The sequence below is a fragment of the Saccharomyces kudriavzevii genome (genome assembly GCF_947243775.1).
Source record: "Saccharomyces kudriavzevii IFO 1802 strain IFO1802 genome assembly, chromosome: 13".
NCBI classification, from domain to species: domain Eukaryota; kingdom Fungi; phylum Ascomycota; class Saccharomycetes; order Saccharomycetales; family Saccharomycetaceae; genus Saccharomyces; species Saccharomyces kudriavzevii.
Genome location: NC_079284.1, coordinates 339,477 through 362,096, shown reverse-complemented (window position 1 = coordinate 362,096; position 22,620 = coordinate 339,477). Strand labels below are relative to the sequence as shown.

Genomic DNA, 22,620 nt, shown 5'->3' with positions numbered 1-22,620 from the left:
TTTGCATGATAAGTAATGTCTGAGAAGGAGTTGGTAGTGGACTATATGATCTTTAATCTATCGTAATTGTTTCATTAAATATTGGTTCCGTGGTCTAGTTGGTTATGGCATCTGCTTAACACGCAGAACGTCCCCAGTTCGATCCTGGGCGAAATCAATTTTTTCTCAAATATCCCTAATTTTCATAGTGTCCAACTAAAAACTTATCTTGAGCCCAAAAAATTGGTCCTTTCTCATGGAAAATACTTGTGATCCTATTCACATATCATCGAAAGAGATTCTTGTTTATTCTAAGGTATATCAATGTCTGGATAGTTGTCGCTGGTCATTCAGAACACTAGAATGAACTATGGTACATTCGTAGAACATATTTGGCAGTGGCAGTTTTTTGGAATTGCGTGCATGAATCTTTGAACATCCATACTCTTACCTGAAATACCTTGTAATGCCGTCCTCGACATTGTATAGTAAATCTGAATGTTTCTTTACTGTTTTTAAGCACATTTTCCTTTTATTTTTCTCTTCTTGTTACATATATTGAATAAATAGTTTGAAAAGGCAGATTTGTGAACTAAACTCTAAATAACAATAAAAAAACCTGTAAATAATTCCCACAGATTGCTATCAACTTCAGTTTCTAGGGTTGCTGTTCAGCTTGCATTGTTAAATAATGTTTGATGAAAACAACAAGCACCGCAAGAATCTCACACCAGTCTTTCCTTATTTTTTATTCCAGCTTTTTGATTATCACAAATACATGACTAAGAAATTTTGTATTCTCAACGAAATAAGGAAATAAATGAAATTGAACAAACAATGGGCCCATCCGACACCGCTGATGTATTACTGCTGGATGAGTAACTAAACTGCCTCTGCTTGCTTTGATCGTGCACTATCTCACATCCGGGTTACCACCGCTGGATTCGAAAAAGGTGAAAAATTACTGAAAATTTTTCTTTTTAGTTTTGCGATGAGCCTATAACTTAATATGGCATATTCGAGATTTAGTCGCTTATAGTTGCCAGCCAACAATAGTACTATATAGCTGCTGTTCTGATTTCACGCTAATAGTTCAACAATGGCAAAGAACAATAAGGTTACCGAGACTAAGATCTCCAAAAAGAGAACAGCTAGTGAGGAATCTGACGTTGAGCAAGATGAGGACAACCTCTTATCCGTTGACGGTTTGATTGATGCAGAGGCAAGCGAGAGTGACGAAGACGACGAAGAGTATGAGTCTGCAGTTGAAGAGAAGGAATCGTCTTTTGATGAAGAAGCAAGAGGAGATCCCGATGAGGACTCAGACGCTGAATTAAACAAATTGCTCGCGGAAGAAGAAGGCGAGGAAGAAGAGGACTATAACAGTTCTGAATTTTCCGACGACACAAATTCCTTAACTGATAAACTGTCAGGCGTAAAACTACATACCATCGCCGACCCAAATATCTACTCAAAATATGCAGATGGTAGAGATAGAGTTATCAGACCAGAAATTAACCCAGTTTATGACAGCGATGACAGTGACGCTGAAATTCAGAATACTATCGGTAACATTCCACTCTCTGCCTACGATGAAATGCCACACATTGGGTACGATATCAATGGTAAAAGAATTATGAGACCTGCCAAAGGTTCTGCTTTAGATCAATTGTTAGAGTCTATCGAATTACCTGAAGGTTGGACTGGGTTGCTGGATAAGAATTCCGGTTCCAGTTTGAACTTAACCAAGGAAGAGCTAGAACTTATTTCTAAAATCCAAAGAAATGAACAGACTGACGAAAGTATAAATCCATATGAACCTCTAATCGATTGGTTTACAAGACACGAAGAAGTTATGCCGTTAACTGCCGTTCCGGAACCTAAGAGAAGATTCGTTCCATCCAAGAATGAGGCCAAGAGAGTTATGAAGATAGTTAGAGCTATCAGGGAAGGCCGTATCATTCCTCCAAAGAAACTAAAGGAAATGAAAGAGAAAGAAAAGACCGAAAACTACCAGTACGATTTGTGGGGTGACTCTACTGAAACCAATGATCATGTGATGCATCTAAGAGCCCCAAAATTGTCTCCACCAACTAATGAAGAAAGTTATAATCCACCTGAAGAGTATCTTTTGTCACCTGAAGAGAAAGGGGCTTGGGAGAACAGTGAATACAGTGAAAGAGAAAGAAACTTCCTACCTCAAAAGTATTCTGCCTTGAGAAAGGTTCCTGGTTACGGGGAGTCAATTAGAGAAAGATTTGAAAGATCTTTGGATTTGTATTTAGCTCCTCGTGTCCGGAAGAACAAATTGAATATTGACCCAGAATCTTTAATCCCAGAACTTCCTTCTCCAAAGGATTTGAGACCTTTCCCTATCCGTTGCTCAACAGTATACATTGGTCACAAGGGAAAAGTACGTACCTTATCCATTGATCCATCCGGCTTATGGCTAGCAACGGGTTCTGATGATGGAACTGTCAGAGTATGGGAAATTTTAACCGGAAGGGAAGTTTATAAGACGATTTTGGTCGAAAGTGAAGAAAACCCGGATGACCATATTGAGTGTATTGAGTGGAGTCCTGATGCTGATACAGGCATTCTTGCTGTTGCTGTCGGTGAAAGTATTCATTTAATAGTACCACCAATATTTGGTTACGATATTGAAAATAACGGCAAAACCAAAATTGAAGATGGTTTCGGTTACGACACTTTTGGCACTGTTAAAAAGTCTAATCTGGAAGTGAACGAGGATGGTGGTGATGAAGAAGGTGAAAAAGAAACCGCAAAAGATGCTGTAAAAAAACAGGTAGCACAATGGAATAAACCCACTCAAAAGCAGCTAGAGAAAGATATTTGTATTACCATCACCTGTAAAAAAACTGTCAAAAAACTTTCATGGCATAGAAAAGGTGATTATTTTGTCACTGTTCAACCTGACTCTGGTAACACATCCGTTTTGATTCATCAGGTTTCCAAGCACTCAACCCAATCCCCATTCAGGAAATCGAAGGGAATTATCATGGATGCCAAGTTCCACCCTTTCAAACCTCAATTGTTTGTCTGTTCTCAAAGATACGTCAGAATTTACGATTTATCTCAGCAAATACTGGTCAAAAAATTATTGCCTGGTGCTCGTTGGCTATCTAAAATTGATATTCACCCAAGAGGTGATAATTTAATTGCGTCATCTTTCGACAAAAGGGTGTTATGGCATGACCTAGATTTGGCTAGTACACCATATAAAACACTAAGATATCACGACAAGGCTGTCAGAAGTGTGAACTTCCACAAAAAGTTACCTCTATTCAGCTCCGCCGCTGATGATGGTACCATACATATTTTCCATGCCACTGTTTATGATGACATGATGAAAAATCCAATGATTGTTCCGTTGAAAAAATTAACTGGCCATAAAATAATCAATAGTCTTGGTGTTCTTGATGCTGTCTGGCACCCAAGAGAGGCTTGGTTGTTCTCTGCCGGTGCTGATAATACAGCTCGTTTGTGGACCACTTAAATGAATGGTTAGAAATAGATATTGTATAATAGTACTCAACAAGAAAGAAATTAAAAACTAAAGATAAACTTATTTTTACTCAAATATGTATATATAGAAACACACATATATATTTGGACTGCTATCTTCGAACTCAGATTTAAAACCCCATTTCTTTCATAGCGTCTAACTCATCTTGATCAACACCAAAATCATCTTCTCCTGGTAGAAAATCGTATTGTGCCTCTGCTCCTTGTATATTAATCATTTCCCATTCTTCCAGTTTTTGTACTAGTTGAACATCTTCATCAGTCATTGAGTCTTTTTCCATAGCCCTACGTTCATCTAGCCATCTCGATAAGAGCTTCTTTTGATTATCGTCAAGGTCAGAGGGCCCTACTTCTTTGAATATTCTTAATAATGCACTTGTATCTTCCTGAGGCGGTATGCCATTGCGTATTGTTGATGCATCATCACCTTCCTTGCGCAGAGCTCTTTTTCTTCTGTTGCTAACGTGAAAATGATAGATATCGTCATCATCATCATCATCATCATCATCATCATCATTTACGTTGCTTTTATCTTGTGCATTGGAAGGAGCTGCTGCAATTGGTTCCGCACTCGTGCCAATAACATGTTCTGCAGCCACAGGCAGCTGTGCTTTCAGACTCTGTTCGGCTTCTCGTGTGCCGACATCAGAACTCATGTCCATCTCATCTCTGAAAAGGCTTACTCTGTATTCTCTCAAAACTGGATCGGTCTTACCCACTGTCTGACATATTTTCATAAAATCCTTAAATTTTGCCTTGGGAAACAATTCATGTGCCCAAAGCTGGTAAAACTGAATAATATTTGATAAGTTAGCGTATGAGTTCTTTCTGGAGGAAATCCGTATTCTTTTGTGTGCATTCTTCAAAACATATGGTAGACCTTTATCACTAAGTAACTTTTCTGCTGTTAGTTTCACCTGAGGTCTCCTCTTTCTAGTTACAATTGCAGTTGGGTCCGCTATGGTAGGATCGATCACCGAACTATCCAGGCCATTCGGTATAGTCGGGTCGCTTTGAACCCCATTGGTGCCATCAAAGGCTAATAACAGATTGTCAGAATCCTCATCCATCGCTCAAATAATAACCATTCCCTTTTCTTTGACGTTTTGGGTTGATATACCGATGGATCTTAATTACGCGTCAGTTTTATTATCTCTATTATGCCACTTTTGCAATAACTATTATTACCCGACATTAGCTTTTTTCTTTCCTTTCTGCCATGTTTAATGGAAAAAGAACAAAACTAAGATACATAGAGAAATCTAAAGGTTGTCATATGTCCACAAGAGGGACTATCAGCATCGTGTAAAGATCCGCGGCAACTGAAAGGGCATCAACTTAGCTTATAATTTTTTTTTCTTAAACACATTACTATGTTTGGAGTTAGCCGTGGTGCATTTCCTAACACAACAAAACAACCATTTGGCTCAGCACCATCATCATTTGGTACTCAACAGCAGCAACAACAGCCGGTAGCGGGCGCTTCTGCTTTTGGTTTAGCTCAGCAAGCAAATCCGTCTCAGGCCCCTGCTTTCGGTAACTTTGGTAACCAGACTTCTAATTCTCCCTTTGGAATGTCTGGAACGGCAGCTGCCAGTAGCACCCCTTTCGGTCAAGGTCAGTTGGGCGCAAATAACAACGCTTCAGGATCAATCTTTGGCGGCATGGGCAATAACACGTCACTTTCTGCTAGTTCCGCTTCTGCTGTGCCCAACTCTACCGCAGGCACGGGCATTAAACCATTTACTACATTTGAAGAGAAAGATCCAACAACCGGCGTCGCTAATGTTTTCGAAAGTATTACCTGTATGCCTGAATACAGAAACTTTTCCTTTGAAGAATTGAGGTTTCAAGACTATCAAGCCGGAAGAAAATTTTTTACTGGACAAAATGGCGCCAGTACCACATTTAGCAATCCTCAGGGTACTACCAATACGGGGTTTGGAATGATGGGGAATAATAACGCCAGTACTTCCGCTTCAACAGGGGGTTTGTTTGGCCAAAAGCCAACAACAGGCATGTTTGGAACCAGCTCAGGCGGTGGCTTTGGTTCTGGAGCTCCTAACGCTACCGGACTGTTCGGAAGCTCAACCAACCTTGCAGGGAATTCAGCTTTTGGGGCGAACAAAGCCGCCACTTCTGGAGGATTGTTTGGTAACACGACCAACCCAACTAACAACGCTAATAGCACAGCCCTTTTTGGACAGCAAAATTCGAACACAAACGCTAATCCATTTGGCCAGCAACAAAATTCATTTGGCGCAAATAATATCAATAGTGGAGGTGCCTTCGGCCAGGTGAGCCATGGCGCCTTCCCCCAACAACAAGCACAACAGGGTACCAGTGGTCTTTTTGGTCAATCAGACACCAACACAAATGGCGGTGCCTTCAGCCAACAGCAAAACGGCGGTAATGGTATTTTCGGAGCCAAACCGGCTTCTGGTGGGCTGTTTGGTCAATCCGGTGGTACAAATACATTTGGCATAAACAATAACGCGAATGACACTACCTCTGCTGGCTTATTCGGACAAAATAATCAACAACAAAATGGTGGAGGATTATTTGGGCAACAACAAAATTCCAACACTGGGGGACTATTCGGTCAGACTAACCAGAATCAAAACCGGACAGGGTTGTTTGGACAGCAAAACTCCTCAAATACATTTAATCAACCGCAGCAGCAGGGGGGCCTGTTCGGAAGCAAACCTATAGGCGGACTGCTAGGACAACAGCAGGGAGCATCAACTTTTGGATCTGGAAACGCTCAGGGAAATTCTTTATTTGGGCAAAACAATCAACAACAGCAAGCACCAGGAGGATTGTTTGGGCAACAGAACAACCAGCCACAGCCTCAAACTGGCGGGTTATTTGGCCAATCTAATCAAACCAACATCCAACCATTTGGCCAAAACGGGTTACAACAACCACAACAAAACACTAGTCTTTTTGGAGCAAAACCCGCTGGTGCAGGTTTGTTTTCTAACAACGCAACAAACCAAAACAGCGGTCTTACTGGAAATAATCTGCAACAGCCATCGGGAGGTTTATTCCAGAATAAACAGCAACCAACTTCAGGGGGCTTGTTTGGCTCAAAACCTACAAACCCTGTCGGAGGCGGATTATTTGGAAACAATCAAGCCGCCAATCAAAATAATACCGCTTCAACTGCTGGAGGATTGTTCGGCAATAAACCGGCTACAGGATCTCTCTTCGGCAACACCAATACCGCAGCCCCAAATATGACTTCAGGTGGGTTATTCGGGTCTAATAATGCTTCTAGTACAGCAGCTACTACAAATTCTACCGGTTTATTCGGCAATAAACCTGCTGGTGTTAATGCTCCAACAAGTGGGGGAGGATTGTTTGGAAGCAATAACAATTTGTCTTCAAATAACGGTATCGCTTCAACGGGGTTGATTGGTAATAATAATTTCTCTCAATCTACTAGTGGTGGGAGCCTATTCCAAAATAACACCAGCGGGAACCTTCCAGGCGCAGGATTATTTTCTCAGTCTTGTCAGCCAATGTCGCAATCGCAGAACATGCTTCAACAGCAGCAACAGCAAAGGTTACAGCTTCAGAGCAGTAATCCATACGGTACTAATGAACTCTTTTCTAAAGCTACGATCGTCAACACCATTTCTAGTCCAGTTCAACCAAATGCTACCAAGATCAAAGCCGATGAGCGCAAAAAAGCTAGTTTGACTAGCGCATATAGAATGGTTCCTAAAACATTATTCACAGCCAGGCTTAAGGCTAATAATATTGTAATGGATAAGGTCAAGATTACGGCTGATCCAAAATTATCCATTTCAATTGACAAAAAGAATAACCAAATTACAATTTCCAACCACCAGGAGGAAACCCTGGATGAAAGCATTCTGAAAACTTCCAGGCTATTATTTAATCCCGACAAGAAATCATTCAAGAACCTAATCAATAATAAGAAATTGTTGACGGCACCCGAGGAAAATAATAGAGCGTTGAACAGCGATACCAGTAGCAGAAGTAGAATCAATGAGCAAGGAGTGATACCAGCAAACTTAAACATGGATAAAAAGGAAGGTACAAATGGTGGTAGCGTACTTATCTTGCCTACAAAAGCCAATGAGGAAGTGAACACTACCAAGAGTCAATTGAGGATTGTTAACGAAGAGAATAAGGAAAACATTGCTGATTTGGAAAAGAAGGAGTCTCCAGAAGGTGGTAAAAATACAATTGATGTAGGCGTTACCGAAAGAGATGCTTCCTTCATTAACGAAGATTACTACATCTCTCCATCCATGGATACTTTATCCTCTTATTCCTTGTTACAATTGCGCAAGGTTCCACACTTAGTTGTGGGTCATAAAAACTATGGTAAAATTGAATTCCTTGAACCTGTCGACCTTGCTGAAGTGCCTCTGACTTCTTTAGGAGGTGTTATCATTACCTTTGAACCCAAAACCTGTATAATGTATGCAAACTCATCAAACAGACCCAAGCGAGGCGAAGGTATTAACGTTCGGGCTAGAATTACCTGCTTCAATTGTTTTCCTGTAGATAAATCTACAAGGAAGCCCATAAAGGATCCAAAGCATCAGTTGGTTAAAAGGCATATTGAACGCTTAAAGAGGAATCCGAATTCAAACTTTGAAAGTTATGATGCCGCCAGTGGTACTTACGTGTTTATCGTAAACTATGCAGCACAGCATTCCTTTTAAATAAAGATATAATCAAACTATATAGAAGAGAGAGTTAAATACAGTATATAATGCATTTAATGATTAAAAGAATAAATATCTAGCGTGGAATTGAGGATGCCTGGAAGTTTTTCAAAAAAAGAGGAAGATGAGGAGAAAAGAAAAGAAAGGTATCGCTTTGAATAATCAACTATAGTTTCTTCCTGAATAAGATCATTTTCTATCTCATCATTTTTTCATATTATTAAAAATATAAAAAAAAAATGCCATCTCCTAGAATCGAACCAGGGTTTCATCGGCCACAACGATGTGTACTAACCACTATACTAAGATGGCAAACTTATGTTCCTATTGGCAGCACCTTCATGGATCCCATGGCATCTCATGGCATATTCACAGAAGGATCTATGAACAGTCAAATTCAGATAAGTGTGAATCCTGATAAATGTGAATCTTGTGATAATTGTTGAGACCATTGGTAAAGACAATAATTAGACGTATACAATGAATTTGAAGATCTTTTCAGGATTTAAGAATCCACAAAAGAAGGGAATCGACGGGCCTACGTAATATTATGAATATTTTATCTTTGTTCTATAGGTTGACATTCATTGATCCTATTTCATCATCAATCCTTGCGCTTCAAATTTCACTAAGTTTAATGACGCCTGCACGCCATACCCGGATGTCATAAATGATCATATCCTAGCCACGTTTGCTGATAGTTAGTATTGCTAAACAATAAAAGCAGATTGTTCTATACAGGAGAGATGCACCCACACACGCCGATTAGACATGTTAAATATCTTCAATATTACAATAAACTAGTACCTGTGTTGAAAAACCACTTATTCCAACAAAAATCAACAACTATTTCACTCAATTCGTCGTAGTCGGTGGACAAGCGTTGATTTTTGGTCAAGCAACGTCAAGCCTAATCTGGAACAGAAAAAAGTTTACTGTAAATCATTAGCGGTTATAAACCTTCTATGAAAGCATAAAGTATCCCAAGTTATATTCATGCAAACCTTGCTCGAAAAATAGAAAATAAATAAAAAAAAAAAACCAAACTTTATTACAACGATACAGGATAAATAGAATCTGGAATGCTTTATAAATATATCAGGGCAAAAGTAAATTATCCAGTCTTATCCTATTTCATATTACACAGTCCATGCCTTTGTTCTTGTTGAATCCGATATATCAATCATGACTATGGTTATGCTTCTACTTCGGATTTTTCTTCTTTCACAGCTCTGGCAGCGTCAGCGTCTTGTTGTTGTTCTTCTTTTAATTCCATATCTTGTTCCAATTGCCAATCTGTCGTATCAGGTCTAAATTCATATGAGTAAATATGCTCGAAAACGTCTTGGAAACGACCCCATAAACCCCATTTATTCAATTCCTTTCTCCTCAAGTTAAACAGTATTCTAAAGTATAACAGGAGGGAATTATTTGATTGGAAAATTGTTATGAATTCATTTTTGGATCCTCTTGTGTTAAGTGCAATTTGTAATTCATCTAATATTATTTCAAAATCATCCTTTATGGAAACTGTTCGGTTGACACCTGAACATAAGACATCGCATAATAGTTTGTTGATGCCTGCAAGTTTATCTTCCAGATCCAGCTTAATTTCTACATGCCTTTCCAGGTTTTTCTTTTGTGACAGTTTTTTTGCGATCGGATCCATTGTTTTTTCAATTGATAGATCCTGTGGACCAAGTCCAACTATACTCCAATCCTCATCATCCTCAAAATGATACTTAATTACTTTGGGAGGGCTAGGTTTCTCCTTCTTTGGCTTCGACTTGGGCTTTAGTTTAGTCTTCGTTGCCACAGCCTTCCTAGGTTTGCCTCTTTGGGGCCTCTTCCTAACAAACTCTTCTTCTTCACCCTCCGGCTCCTGCTCTTCTTGTCCTTCTTCCTCTTCTTCTTCCTCTTCATCTACCCTTTGTTGTCGAGTTGATCTAGTGACTCTCTTCCTTTTTACAGGCTCGCCCTCTTCACTTTTGTCTGTCTCAAAAACACGCTTTTGACGTTGCCTACTAGAAGATCTGGTGGGCCTCTTCGCCGTTCTTTTTTGCTGCTCTTCGTCCTCCTCTACGTATTCCTCTTCATCTGGCTTACCGTAAGATCCGTATTCCACGAATTCCCAAATGTCAATTCCATCCTTGCCCTTCATAGCCATTTCATAGGCCGGTATTAGTTTTTTATTCTTCCGCTGTTTGCCATTTAGCCATTGGCGACATTCTTCACCAGTTAAAATTTTCATATCTGTAGGTTTCACCCAGATGTACGAGTCATCGCAAAAAAACTTTACACAATAGACTGGTTTCAACGTATCATGTTTACGAAACTTCAGAACTGGAGTGTATATTATAAAATTTTCAGGATTAGCGTCGCTGTCAGCGAAAACATCATCTTCTTCTTCTTCTTCTTCTGCTGCTTCTTCGTCTTCACCATTGCTTTGTTCTTGATTTTCAGCTTCAGCTCCTTTCCCATCGGCTGACTTACCTTTGTACACACCCATTGGTTTGTTCTTGAGGATGTTCTCCGGTATGAGTTCACCAGGGATGATCATTGCCGGCCACGCCGAAAACCCCTTAACTTTGGCGAGGACAATATCCGTTGGCTGGAATACCACGTCAGACATTGCACTAGAAGCGATAAACCGTTTTACGAATGCAAATAAACGATGTTTTGGTCAATTTCTTGCTTTAAAATGACTATGCGCAATGAACTAGCAGTTCCATATATGACATTGTCTTTTTGTTGATGTTGACGCGAGGCCGTGAAAGCTTGGAAAAGTTCGTATCAGACGATCTAGCTTTCGCGTGGACCATAAAACCATACCAGAAGGTGCTTGTAGGGCAATATTTAGCAAAAATGGAAAATAGCATTAAGGGAAGTGTAGTTCACATTAAATTTATTTGGAAATGTGTGTATATAAGTGATGTATACAGGTTATGTGTGATATTTCATATTTTTTTTATATTCTTTAGGTTTTTATTTGTATTTTATATATTCGGGGAAGGGGATGAAGAAGACTTGATTTGAATCTTGCCTATGAAATAAAGTGGCGGCACAGTGAAAAGAGGCAAGGAAACAAGCCAAAAACAATTGCAAAAGAAAGACAAGCGTCGGTGAATGAGATATTTTGTTTTCTTTTCCCGATAGAGGGGCTTCTTTCCATATAGAATAGTGAGTGATAAGATATCGTTCTTATTATTTATCTTTATTCTTTTCTGCACGGAACAGCTTTTCCCTCTTGATGCTCGTCTATGAATTATATACGGAGATCGGTAAGATTAGTACTGACCTTGTTGTGGCTCTTGAAAATATTGTTGGTAAGCGGCGTTTTGTTCAGCATTCAGGTAGGGAGAGCCAGCGTTACCAAAAGCCTGTTGATGAGGCTGATGAATGCCAGTGAGGGGCTGTTGCTGTTGCTGTGGTTGTTGCTGTTGCTGTTGCTGTTGTGGTGGCTGTGGTTGTTGCGGATGGGGTATTCCTTGTTGTGGTCGAGGATGCTGGGGCATTTGATGTTGCTGTTGCTGCTGCTGTTGCTGCTGCTGTTGCTGCTGCGGTGGCTGTTGTGTTTGTGGATTCTGAGCGTGGTGTTGCTGCTGCTGAATTATCGGGTTCTGGCTAGGATTGGCACCCAACAATTGAGATTTGACTTCTTGTTTCAGGGCGCCTGCCGGTACCTGATCTTGACTCAGATGACCCAAGCTATTCGCATGCGCATTCAATACTTGTTGCTGTTGCTGTTGCTGTTGCTGCGGTTGATGCTGCGGTTGCTGGCGTTGCATATCATTAGCATCGTCCTCCTCTTCCTCGTCATCATCTTCATCATCGTCTTCTTCTTCATCATCAGGGGCATTCAGACATGCCTGAATCAGGTTCCTACCTTCTTGCTGCGTGACTATAGGTTCAAACTTTGGCGTGCTAAAAGTATACACCAAACCAGTTTCTGAGACAACAAGCAACAGCACCTGTGTACCGGTTAGCACAGACAACTCGAAAGCCTTTTTCATGATACCGTGCTTCCTCTTGGAAAATGTCACATGGCGCCTTGTTTTATTCTCGATGAACTTAATTTCTATCTTTCTTCTCTCTTTCTGCTGCCCATTATTGGTAGGGGTGCCTTCTTCAATGTCTGACATTCTTGTTGGGTGACTAGAGTATTGTTTGCTGTGACAGCTAGTCTTGCAGATCCAAAGCTTTTTTGATTTTCGCTTCTTATTCCTCTGCAGCAATTTTTTTTCTTTCTCTTTCCTTTCCCGTTTTTTTCCCTATAACTGAATCGAAAAAAACAGACAAAACAGCGATCAAGGAATGAATTAAAAAAAAAATAATTTAAAAATTCAATATAGCGTAGACTAGAGCGGCCTTTAGACTATTTATTTTTTCCAGAAAAGTGGATGGAGGAACTAGTTGGGTATGTGATAATATAGTATGTAGAATACTTAAAATGTGATTTACAATAACCAGGAATTGGACAGAAAAAGCAAAACGCCAAACACACGTGAAAAGAAGACAAGGCTAATTAAAATGAGTCAAAAGGAAGCAGATACTACAATACACTACGCAATGCCTCGCTGGTAAGTATTTAGAGATGCCCTTGTCTGGTACTGCTTAATATAGGACAGCAGGTTCTAAACAGGAAGGGAAATTTCCTGCGGGCCAGCGCAAAAGTGCCTCTTTTTAGAAAAATTACTCAAAGGGGCAGGATTTGGCGCGTTCCGAGCCGCGTGCCGGAGGAGGGCAACCCCTGTCCACCCTCTCCCGCGGCGATATTACCTTACGTGTATATTGTCCTAGGCAGCTCTGGTTATGGCATCTCTCGCCCTCCTAAGATCAGCTGGTTGAGGGCTGGTCATGTGCCTGTAAAGGATCGGGAGAATTGGGAGCGTTGATGCATGCTTTGATGAGGTTCTTACCCTCGTCTTCCCGTACAACTGGCTCGAGCTTGGGAGTGGTGAACGTGTAGACTAGCCCGGAATTCGCTAGGATTAGTAGTAAGATGTTAGCACCCGTCAAGACAGAAAGCTCATATGCTTTTTTCATGATCCCGTGCCGCCTCTTGGAGAAGGTGACGTGTCTGCGGGTTTTGTTTTCGATGTACTTGATCGGCTGCTTCTGCCTGGTAATCGTACTTGTGCTTGTGCCACCATTTTCCTTGGCCTTGGCTGTGGTTGGCGTGGGAGTGGAGGTACCCACGCTGAACTTGTCGTTATCGTCGTCTTCCTCGACGTCGCCATCGTCTTCATCGTCCTCCTGATCTTGCTCTAGCAACGGAGTTGAAAGCCGGCGCACGGATTCGCTGGGGTCGTTAGTCTCAAGATCGCCGGCAATCGAATCTTCTACTAAACTGGTACCGGAACCGTCGCTATTTGACGTCATGTCCAATAGTATTTTTTGAAAGCTTCAGTATTGACTAATGTAAGAAAGGAAAAAAAAGTTGTAGAAAATTGCATAGAACTCTTACTGGCAGTAGATAGTACCGCCTGGTCTCCTCTTTCAATCCATCTGAATCATCAAATTTTTTTTTTTTCACTTACCAATCAATAACCAAAACCCGCTTTCTGCCAAGTCTACACATTGCCATATGTGTAGAGAGAAGAAAAAAAAAAAGAAATGCGAATTCTGTGGATCGAACACAGGACCTCCAGATTACTTGACCGAAGTTTTTTCTTCAGTCTGGCGCTCTCCCAACTGAGCTAAATCCGCTTATACTTTGTATGGTCTGTTTGGTTTTCGGAACCAGCCCATTCTCACGAAAAATGATGATCAGTCATCATTCTTTGAAAAGACAGGGGTGCTGTTTGTAGAGAGTAGACCTCAGAAAAGTGAGTACTATATCATGTGCTTTATAGAGCCACCGGGCTACTTGATTTCTCCACCCCTTTTCTCTTACTGAAGGAGTTGAGAAGTCAGGTGTTTGAAATTTGACAAGCGGCGTATTATAACCTAAATCTCTGGTCTGAAACGACAAAGAAGGCACCAAAGAATGTCTTCAAAACGCAAGAAAAACGAGTGCGGTTTTAAGTTGGCTAGGACTAAAGTGAACCCGTCTGACTTAGCATCAGTTTCACCTTTAGTTTTAGGCGGTGCGGTGCTGAACCATCAGTACACCGCTGAGCCAGAATCCATTCCATTGGAAGATATAATCAAATACGCCTTCTGGCATGGCATAAATGCAATCGACACCTCCCCTTATTATGGTCCTAGTGAGATCCTTTATGGTAAAGCATTACGCAACTTGAAAAATGAGTTCCCTAGGAACACTTATTTCATATGCACAAAGGTGGGACGCATCGGCGCAGATGAATTCAATTACTCCAAAGAATTCGTGAGATTCAGCGTCCACAGATCGTGCGAAAGATTAAACACTACATACCTAGATTTGGTTTACTTGCACGACGTGGAGTTCGTCCCACTCCCACAAATTTTAGAAGCACTAAAGGAATTGAGAATCTTAAAGGATGAGGGTGTCATCAAAAACCTCGGCATATCAGGTTACCCAATCGAGTTCATCACTTGGCTCACTGAACGTTGTTCTACTAAGGAGAACGATATCGGTTCACTGGACGCGGCACTATCGTATTGTAACTTAAATTTACAGAACAATAAACTACTCGATTTTCGCGAAAGATTACTGCACAATGCCAACCTGAAGATGGTGTGCAATGCATCAATCTTGAGCATGTCGTTACTGAGATGGCAGGAGACAAGGCAGTTTCACCCATGTACCCGGGAATTGAAGGAATGTGCCTCCAAGGCGGCTAAGTATTGTCAAGAACAAAATATTGATCTGGCTGACTTAGCTACAAGATACGCTATTGCGGAATGGATAGGCAAGGGGCCTGTGGTTCTTGGGGTGAGCAGCATGGAAGAATTGAAATCAGCTTTGGATAATTATGAAAATGTGAAGTACAACGGCAACAAATTGTCTTCCAAAGACGAAAAACTGGTAAATTTCATCCAGAAGAATTTTTTCAGAGAGCATTTTAATGAAGTCTGGCCGTCGGGCATTCCTCACCCAGAAATGATGGAATCATCCTAACAAACCAGTCTAGAAAATTCTATTTATATTCATCTGTATGTATGTATGTGAGAACCATTCTTCTTCTGCAAGTCCTTCAAGTATTTTTGCTTCTGCCTTAACTTTGCCTTCAAAATCGCATCTCCAGCCCTAATTTTGTCATTCCACTCCACTATTCTGCGCAGTATACTCATCACGGTGAGAATACATATACAGAAATAGATGATGAAGCCCGAAATGTAAACATTCCTCTGGTTGTATGCCCTTGAAGCTAACGCGTCCACTGGGGTGACACTATTTATTACGTAAGGGGGTTTTTGACTGTGATACGTAGAGACTTTGATCTGCGATCTCTTCCACGAATCGATGAACAAGAGACCAACGAATATCATGATTCCCACCATATATGTCCTAAACTTCTTATTAGAGCCTATAGCAGTGCAGCGCATGTACAACCATTTCCTCACACGCTGTGGAAGTGGAAGCACCAAAACAAACAATATGGCCATTTCAAAGACCAGTAACGAAAAAATCGCCGCCAAGTAAACACCCATTAGCAATCTACTTTTTTGGTTTACTTATTATCTTCCTACTTACATCACTGTTTGCTCCCGCAAAACAGCTATTTATTTATTTATACGGCAGTTGGCTTTTCCTTAAGAAGGCCACCTGTGCATAGATTATTCTATCAGCCCTTTTTTTCCTTCGTTTTTTTTTGGAGCTAGCTTAGCCTGAACAAGATAAACCACTCATCCAAATTAATTTCTAGACGAGTGATTATCGATCACATCTATGGAATACGTGTCTATTGCAAGAATGGGGACAGGACAGCAATGCATCAAAATGGCCCGATTCTTCCACGCCATCACCCCATCTTTGGCAAACCACCAAAGCAGCCGTACTAAAATATCATTTCCTTTGTCCGGGTAATGAACGCTTCAATTTTTCAGTGAGGATGCATTATCATCACTAACAAGAACGATGAGTATAGCGCAGCACACACACGTTTTGCAGTTGCGTTGTGGGTAATTTTTTCCCTCCTTTAGATTATGGAATTTATTAATGGACTATTTTGTATAGAAATTTTGCTCTTCCGTAAGTTTCTCTATGAGAGCTTGCATTTTCTTCTCTTTCCATATCCTCCCCCTCTCCTTTCTTTCTTCCTCTCTTTCTTTTTCTCTCTTGGCTTGCCTTCTCTTCTATTCTTGATGAAAATTCTTAATCTGATCCAGGGAACGATAGATAGAAAGCAAGTGAAGAAGTGCAACGGTGCTTTGAGTAGAGGATATTCAACCAAGAAACACATTTTTATTGTCCACTCTAGCAAGCTATTCGATATTGTAGCTTCCCATATACATTTTACCCTCTGATATAGATACAAAGAAAAGTACTATGTCATATTACAATAGGTATAGAAATAAGAGAAGAGGTGATAATGGTGGCGGAAATTTGAATAGTAGTGCGAATGGCAGCAACGGTGGAATGCCTTCCGGACTATCTGCCTCAGACGCAATCTTCGATTTGGGTAAAAATAAAAGAGTTACAGTAAGACAATTCAGAAACATAAACTTAATTGATATCCGTGAATACTATTTGGATTCTTCCACAGGTGAGATGAAGCCTGGCAAGAAGGGTATCTCGTTGACGGAGGATCTATACGATGAATTGCTTAAACACAGACTGAATATCGACGAAGCTTTGAGAAGGCTGGGATCGAAGAGACCAAAAACCAAAATGGTCAGACTATTATCGGACGATGAGTATGAAGATGATAACAATAATGACAATAATAACGACAAGGACAAAAACGACAAAACCAACGTCAAGAGGAGGAGGGAAGACAAATCCAAATCATCGAATGAAAACCATGACATGGAACCACGTTCAAAGAAAAAAAGGCCAGCTCCACCCACCTTGTTACCACATGAAGAAAACATCCAAAACGCTGAAAGAGAAGCCAATGCTACATTGATTATCCCAGGACAAGCCGGTAGGAAGCAGCAAGAGGAACGAAAGCAGAAGGAGAAGGAAGAGGGGGAGACAAAAGCAAGGGCAGTGGCGGAAGAAGAGGCGAAAGCAAGGGCAGCGGCAGAAGAAGAAGAAGAAGCAAAGGCAAAAGCAAAGGCAGTCGCTGAAGAAAAAGCAAGGGCAAAGGAAAGCGTCCCCGAACCCGAACCGGCACCTGTACTTGCATCCAATAAAGAAGACGTGGCGTCCAACATAGACGAGGCAAAAGATGCGAACTCTAGTGACGAAGAATTTGCCCAAAGCTTGGAGGCTGAAATGAACAAGGCTGAAGATGATATAAGTGAGGAGGAATAATAGTGCTGGGAGACAAGTTCGTTTATGTTATCTCCTGCGTCTCATCAGCAAATCCAGTGAAAATAAAAGGAAAAAAAAAAAAACTATATACTTTTGTGTTGTTTCAGCTTCATTTTCAATTCATATACTTAAAATTATACTTTATTAATAATTACCAAACAAAAGTTAATCATACACACTTCTGTATCATATATGTCACCAAAACTGCGCTTACTAATCATCTCCCAATGTAGCCAGCACATAGTAGGAGTGGAAGAGGCCAAAAAATCATTGTTCGGAAAAATAATATATTAAAGGCAAGCCAAAAAAAAAAGTAAGGAAAAGAAAATGGCATCTCTGAAATTCAGTAACCCATTGGACTACCACAAAAATGACCACGAATGATACGTACGAAGCCACCTATGCGATCCCCATGCATTGTGAAAATTGCGTGAATGATATCAAGTCATGCTTGAAAGATGTCCCCGGGATCAATTCATTGAATTTTGACATCGACCAACAAATCATGAGCGTGGACAGCTCAGTGGCTCCTTCCACCATAATCAACACTTTGCAAAGCTGTGGCAAAGACGCCATCATAAGAGGTGCCGGTAAGCCAAATTCTTCCGCTGTGGCTATCTTGGAAACGTTCCAAAAATACACTATCGACCAAAAGAAGGACACCGCCGTGAGAGGCCTGGCAAGAATCGTCCAGGTCGGAGAAAACAAGACTCTTTTCGACATAACCGTAAATGGTGTCCCGGAAGCGGGCAACTACCATGTCAGCATCCACGAGAAAGGGGACATCTCTAAAGGCGTTGAGTCCACCGGGAAAGTCTGGCACAAGTTCGATGAGCCCATCGAATGCTTCGACAAGAGTGATCTGGGCAAGAATCTCTACAGCGGGAAGACCTTCTTGAGCGCCCCCTTGCCAACATGGCAGCTCATCGGTCGCAGTTTTGTCATTTCCAAGGCCCTTAGCCATCCGGAGAACGAGCCTTCTTCCGTCAAGGACTACTCATTCCTGGGGGTCATTGCTAGAAGTGCAGGCGTGTGGGAAAACAACAAACAGGTGTGTGCATGTACAGGAAAGACCGTCTGGGAGGAGAGAAAGGACGCCTTGGCCAACAATATCAAATAGAAACATACGATATAGCATAGTATAGCGTAATACAGGTATGACATAGTACAGTACAGTGCAACTTGGCCACGTGATGCGGCAAGTGCACACACGCCTGTGGCATTATGTCGATACCGGTTTCCAAACAAATCTGGCCTTGCCATGCCTCTCCGGTTTCGCCGGCAACAACGGCCCGGAAGGCACCTAAATAGGTATTTCGCTCTTACTATCCGTACCGTGCTTATCTATGGCACGTATCGTTCCTGGCCAGATGGCCGGAGTTGATCTCTCTGCCTTCCTCCGGTAACTACAACATTCCACTTTGCAACCTGCAGAAGCCAAGCCAGCACTTGACACCATCTATCCACGTCATGTACGCTAACTCCTCTTGGCTCTGATAAATTAAAGAGAGCAATTTATACGAAAAAGCACCTTTTCTACGAATTACAGGAAATAAAAAACAAGAAAAACAAATTAGGAACAAGACAACAAGACACCGGAAATATACATTTGCTTTTTTACAGACGACGTCAACTACAAATTTTTGCATTCATAATTGTCGTTTCCATTAACAGGGAACAGAGACTAAAAACAAAGACAGAGATAAGTGGTGTTTGGTACCTAGCAGTAGCACCAGTCGGACTTGGCCCTTATTTTATCGCGTATACTGTGTTCCCTTTTTTGCCTTACCATTTGGTAATATTAAGAAACAGCACGAGCTCAACAAGAGTGCCACATAAGAAAACTTAGTTAGAGGAAAAGAAACCGAACGGGAGGCTTCAAAATACAGAAACTAATCTAGCATAAAAAAAGTCTAGAAAAAATATTGCTTTTTTTCTTCCTTGCTCTATCGATATTCTTCTCATATCTTTGAGGAAGATCATAACAAGCACCAGCGATAGCAGCAACATACTGTACTGGCCATTGGTGTTTATTTTTTTCTTCCTTTTTTTTTAAAATTTGCTGCTCATAGAAAGAACTAAGACAAAATGACGATCGAACACGATTTTAACGGCGAAGACATCTTATTTCCCATCGAAAGCATGAACACCATGCAACGTACGGAAAATAATGCTTCGAATAATATAAGTAACGATATCAACCCGTATTCTTTAGATATCAAAAACAGTGTCTTTGACAGTGCAGATATCGGTAACATCCAGAACCAAGATACCTCATTAACATCGGGGCTTCCCCCATTATCATTCGATTCCCCAGTCCCTGCAATGGACACGATGCTTTCCTCTGCCGATAATAGTCTACACTTGAAAGCTAACGTCAACAGAAACTCCAACGCGAGGAACAACAAGAATGATAATGAAAACAGCAACATTACCAACACAAATGTTACTGGTACAAATCAATACACGACTTTCACGTCACCGTACCCTATGAACGATATTTTGTACGACATGAACAATTCATTGCAATCTCCATCACCTTCATCGGTATCTCAAAACCGAACTACAAACCCCCCTGTTAACTTGATAAATAACGAAACCAATTTATCGCCGCAAACTTCAAACGGGAATGAAACTCTCATATCCCCTCGGACTCAACAACAAACGTCCATTAATGATGACCATCTGTCCTTTCCTAATCCTCCTAATACGAATCTTTTTATTGACACCAATCCAAACAACTTGAACGAAAAATTAAGAAACCAGTTAAATTCAGATACAAATTCATATTCCAACTCTATTTCCAATTCCAATTCTAATTCCACGGGGAACCTGAATTCTAGCTATTTTAATTCATTGAACATAGATTCCATGTTAGATGATTACGTATCTAGTGACCTTCTGTTGAATGATGATGACGACGATACCAATTTGTCACATCGAAGGTTCAGCGATGTCATAACAAACCAACTTCCATCAATCACGAATTCAAGAAATTCTATTTCACATTCTTTGGACCTTTGGAATCATCCAAAAATAAATGCAAACAATAAAAATACAAACCTCAATATTACTTCCAACTCTAACCCGAGTTCCAATGCAAGTCCGAGTGCTACTACTTCAAACGCGAATACAAACTCGAGTAATACTGGAATTCCAAACAACAATGACACTGCCATAGATAATGAGCTAACGCAGATTCTGAATGAATATAACATGAACTTCAACGAGAATTTGGGCACGGCTAGTGCTAGCAGGAACAGGCCTACTTGTCCAAATTCCTTCGATGCTAATACCATGACAAAGATAAACCCAAGCCAACAATTGCAACAACAGTTGAACCGATTTCAACACAAACAGCTCACATCTTCACATAATAATAGCAGCACCAATATGAAAGCTTTCAATAGTGATCTTTATTCGAGAAGGCAAAGAGCTTCGTTACCCATAATCGATGATTCGCTAAATTACGATTTGATCAATAAACAAAACGAGGAATTTAAAAATGATATACTGCCGAACACAAGTTCGTCTTCATCACAACAATTCATCAAACCATCTATGATTCTTTCAGATAATGCGTCTGTTATTGCCAAAGTAGCAACCACAGGCATGAGTAAAGATATGTCATTCTTGACAGAAGAAGATGAACAGAATACCAATACCAATCCAAACTTCGATCTTTCCATGCCTCAAATGAACATGGCTCCATCATCGCCGGCGTCGTCATCTTCCGCTTCTCTTGCCACGAACCATTTCTACCACCATTTCCCGCAGCAGAATCATCATAACATGAACTCAAAAATTGGCTCTTCTCTTCGAAGACGAAAGTCTGCCGTACCCTTAATGGGTACAGTGCCCCTTACGAATCAACAAAATAATATAAGCAGTAATAGTGTCAATTCAACTGGAAACGGCATTGGTGTCTCGAAGGAAAAGAGACCAAGTTATAGAAGAAAATCAATGACACCATCCAGAAGATCAAGTGTCGTAATGGAATCAACCAATGACCTTGAAGAAAAACCGTTTCATTGTCACATTTGTCCCAAGAGTTTCAAACGAAGCGAACATCTGAAACGGCATGTAAGATCCGTCCATTCCAATGAACGCCCATTTGCTTGTCATATATGCGATAAGAAATTTAGTAGAAGTGATAATTTGTCGCAACATATCAAGACCCATAAAAAACATGGAGACATCTGAAAAGGTTGCCATGGCATTTTTTTTTTCAATAGATTCCTTTTCACATGACCCTCCCCCTCGATGGTCTCTGAAGTCTGTAGTTTATTATTTTTAATATTTAATATTACGATTCTTGGTCATTTTCTAACCCCCACCCCTTCCGACTTTTTAAGAAACTTCAGTTCTTCTGCCTGTAATAACTAAGATACATGCAAAAAATTGTATAACAAGATTTTTGATACGATATAATATAATACAATAAAATATAATATAATTCAGTATACTACAGTATACTATAATGTATCTACACCTCCAATCTATAGGATTGCTAATAACTGCATTCTCTTTAACCTGCAATAGTTCCTTTCAACATATTCAAAATTGTTGATAGCGCCATCGCACAAAAGTAAGGCACCCTTATTAGAGGGGCGGGGTGATTGCTATTGTTATTACCACTGTCATTGTCAATGGCATTGGGGTAAATAACTAGCTGCGGGAGAAAGGATATTTACCAGCCCATTTTTGGAACTGTGTCCCGTTTTCCTCTCGATAATTATGTTTATATAGACATGATTTTTTTGCCAATGGCATGGGAAGATGAATAATGTTTCATAGGGTTTTTGTTTTCCTTATTGAGCCAAAAAATATAAAGTACTTCATAACAGTTTAATACATATTTTCGGCACCTGCACATTCGTAAGGTGATATTTCACTATCTGGTCATTATCTGTGCTTTGTATTTTTTTTTTGTCACGATACGTATATTGAAAAACTTTAAGTTGCAAACAAAAACAAAAAAGATAGTTAAGTCTGAAAGGAGAAAAAACATTAAGAGACCAGGAAGCCGAGGACCATTGAGTT

The 22,620-nt window shown here is 40.5% G+C and overlaps 11 protein-coding genes and 3 non-coding genes across 14 annotated transcripts; 7 read left to right on the top strand and 7 right to left on the bottom strand.

Moving 5' to 3' along the window:
* The first annotated feature begins 83 nt into the window (after positions 1 to 83).
* Positions 84 to 157, top strand: Skdi_13.trna10V. Its single transcript has one exon. It is a non-coding gene; the product is annotated as a tRNA-Val (tRNA).
* Positions 158 to 1,078: 921 nt separating this feature from the next.
* ERB1 (ribosome biogenesis protein ERB1) lies at positions 1,079 to 3,496 on the top strand (the record flags this gene model as incomplete). Its single annotated transcript, XM_056230283.1, has 1 exon — positions 1,079 to 3,496. One exon carries the CDS (start codon positions 1,079 to 1,081, stop codon positions 3,494 to 3,496), a length of 2,418 nt encoding a protein of 805 aa, XP_056084216.1.
* A 139-nt stretch (positions 3,497 to 3,635) lies between these two features.
* On the bottom strand, positions 3,636 to 4,595 carry CSM3 (Csm3p; the record flags this gene model as incomplete). The annotated part of the gene is made up of 1 exon (XM_056230281.1): positions 3,636 to 4,595. One exon carries the CDS (start codon positions 4,593 to 4,595, stop codon positions 3,636 to 3,638), a length of 960 nt encoding a protein of 319 aa, XP_056084215.1.
* Positions 4,596 to 4,898: 303 nt separating this feature from the next.
* On the top strand, positions 4,899 to 8,228 carry NUP116 (FG-nucleoporin NUP116; the record flags this gene model as incomplete). Its single annotated transcript, XM_056230280.1, has 1 exon — positions 4,899 to 8,228. The coding sequence occupies one exon, from the start codon at positions 4,899 to 4,901 to the stop codon at positions 8,226 to 8,228; it is 3,330 nt and encodes a 1,109-aa protein (XP_056084214.1).
* A 243-nt stretch (positions 8,229 to 8,471) lies between these two features.
* Positions 8,472 to 8,543, bottom strand: Skdi_13.trna9H. Its single transcript has one exon. It is a non-coding gene; the product is annotated as a tRNA-His (tRNA).
* An 883-nt stretch (positions 8,544 to 9,426) lies between these two features.
* Positions 9,427 to 10,863, bottom strand: IOC4 (Ioc4p; the record flags this gene model as incomplete). The annotated part of the gene is made up of 1 exon (XM_056230279.1): positions 9,427 to 10,863. The coding sequence occupies one exon, from the start codon at positions 10,861 to 10,863 to the stop codon at positions 9,427 to 9,429; it is 1,437 nt and encodes a 478-aa protein (XP_056084213.1).
* Positions 10,864 to 11,518: 655 nt separating this feature from the next.
* Positions 11,519 to 12,373, bottom strand: MCM1 (transcription factor MCM1; the record flags this gene model as incomplete). Its single annotated transcript, XM_056230278.1, has 1 exon — positions 11,519 to 12,373. The coding sequence occupies one exon, from the start codon at positions 12,371 to 12,373 to the stop codon at positions 11,519 to 11,521; it is 855 nt and encodes a 284-aa protein (XP_056084212.1).
* A 694-nt stretch (positions 12,374 to 13,067) lies between these two features.
* On the bottom strand, positions 13,068 to 13,613 carry ARG80 (Arg80p; the record flags this gene model as incomplete). The annotated part of the gene is made up of 1 exon (XM_056230277.1): positions 13,068 to 13,613. One exon carries the CDS (start codon positions 13,611 to 13,613, stop codon positions 13,068 to 13,070), a length of 546 nt encoding a protein of 181 aa, XP_056084211.1.
* Positions 13,614 to 13,848: 235 nt separating this feature from the next.
* Skdi_13.trna8F lies at positions 13,849 to 13,940 on the bottom strand. Its single transcript is given in 2 exon segments — positions 13,849 to 13,884; positions 13,904 to 13,940. It is a non-coding gene; the product is annotated as a tRNA-Phe (tRNA).
* Positions 13,941 to 14,220: 280 nt separating this feature from the next.
* On the top strand, positions 14,221 to 15,276 carry ARA2 (D-arabinose 1-dehydrogenase (NAD(P)(+)) ARA2; the record flags this gene model as incomplete). The annotated part of the gene is made up of 1 exon (XM_056230276.1): positions 14,221 to 15,276. One exon carries the CDS (start codon positions 14,221 to 14,223, stop codon positions 15,274 to 15,276), a length of 1,056 nt encoding a protein of 351 aa, XP_056084210.1.
* Positions 15,277 to 15,305: 29 nt separating this feature from the next.
* Positions 15,306 to 15,809, bottom strand: YET2 (Yet2p; the record flags this gene model as incomplete). The annotated part of the gene is made up of 1 exon (XM_056230275.1): positions 15,306 to 15,809. The coding sequence occupies one exon, from the start codon at positions 15,807 to 15,809 to the stop codon at positions 15,306 to 15,308; it is 504 nt and encodes a 167-aa protein (XP_056084209.1).
* Positions 15,810 to 16,647: 838 nt separating this feature from the next.
* On the top strand, positions 16,648 to 17,577 carry SUB1 (chromatin-binding transcription coactivator SUB1; the record flags this gene model as incomplete). Its single annotated transcript, XM_056230274.1, has 1 exon — positions 16,648 to 17,577. One exon carries the CDS (start codon positions 16,648 to 16,650, stop codon positions 17,575 to 17,577), a length of 930 nt encoding a protein of 309 aa, XP_056084208.1.
* A 370-nt stretch (positions 17,578 to 17,947) lies between these two features.
* CCS1 (copper chaperone CCS1) lies at positions 17,948 to 18,697 on the top strand (the record flags this gene model as incomplete). Its single annotated transcript, XM_056230273.1, has 1 exon — positions 17,948 to 18,697. One exon carries the CDS (start codon positions 17,948 to 17,950, stop codon positions 18,695 to 18,697), a length of 750 nt encoding a protein of 249 aa, XP_056084207.1.
* A 968-nt stretch (positions 18,698 to 19,665) lies between these two features.
* MSN2 (stress-responsive transcriptional activator MSN2) lies at positions 19,666 to 21,780 on the top strand (the record flags this gene model as incomplete). The annotated part of the gene is made up of 1 exon (XM_056230272.1): positions 19,666 to 21,780. One exon carries the CDS (start codon positions 19,666 to 19,668, stop codon positions 21,778 to 21,780), a length of 2,115 nt encoding a protein of 704 aa, XP_056084206.1.
* Between the last annotated feature and the right edge of the window lie 840 nt (positions 21,781 to 22,620).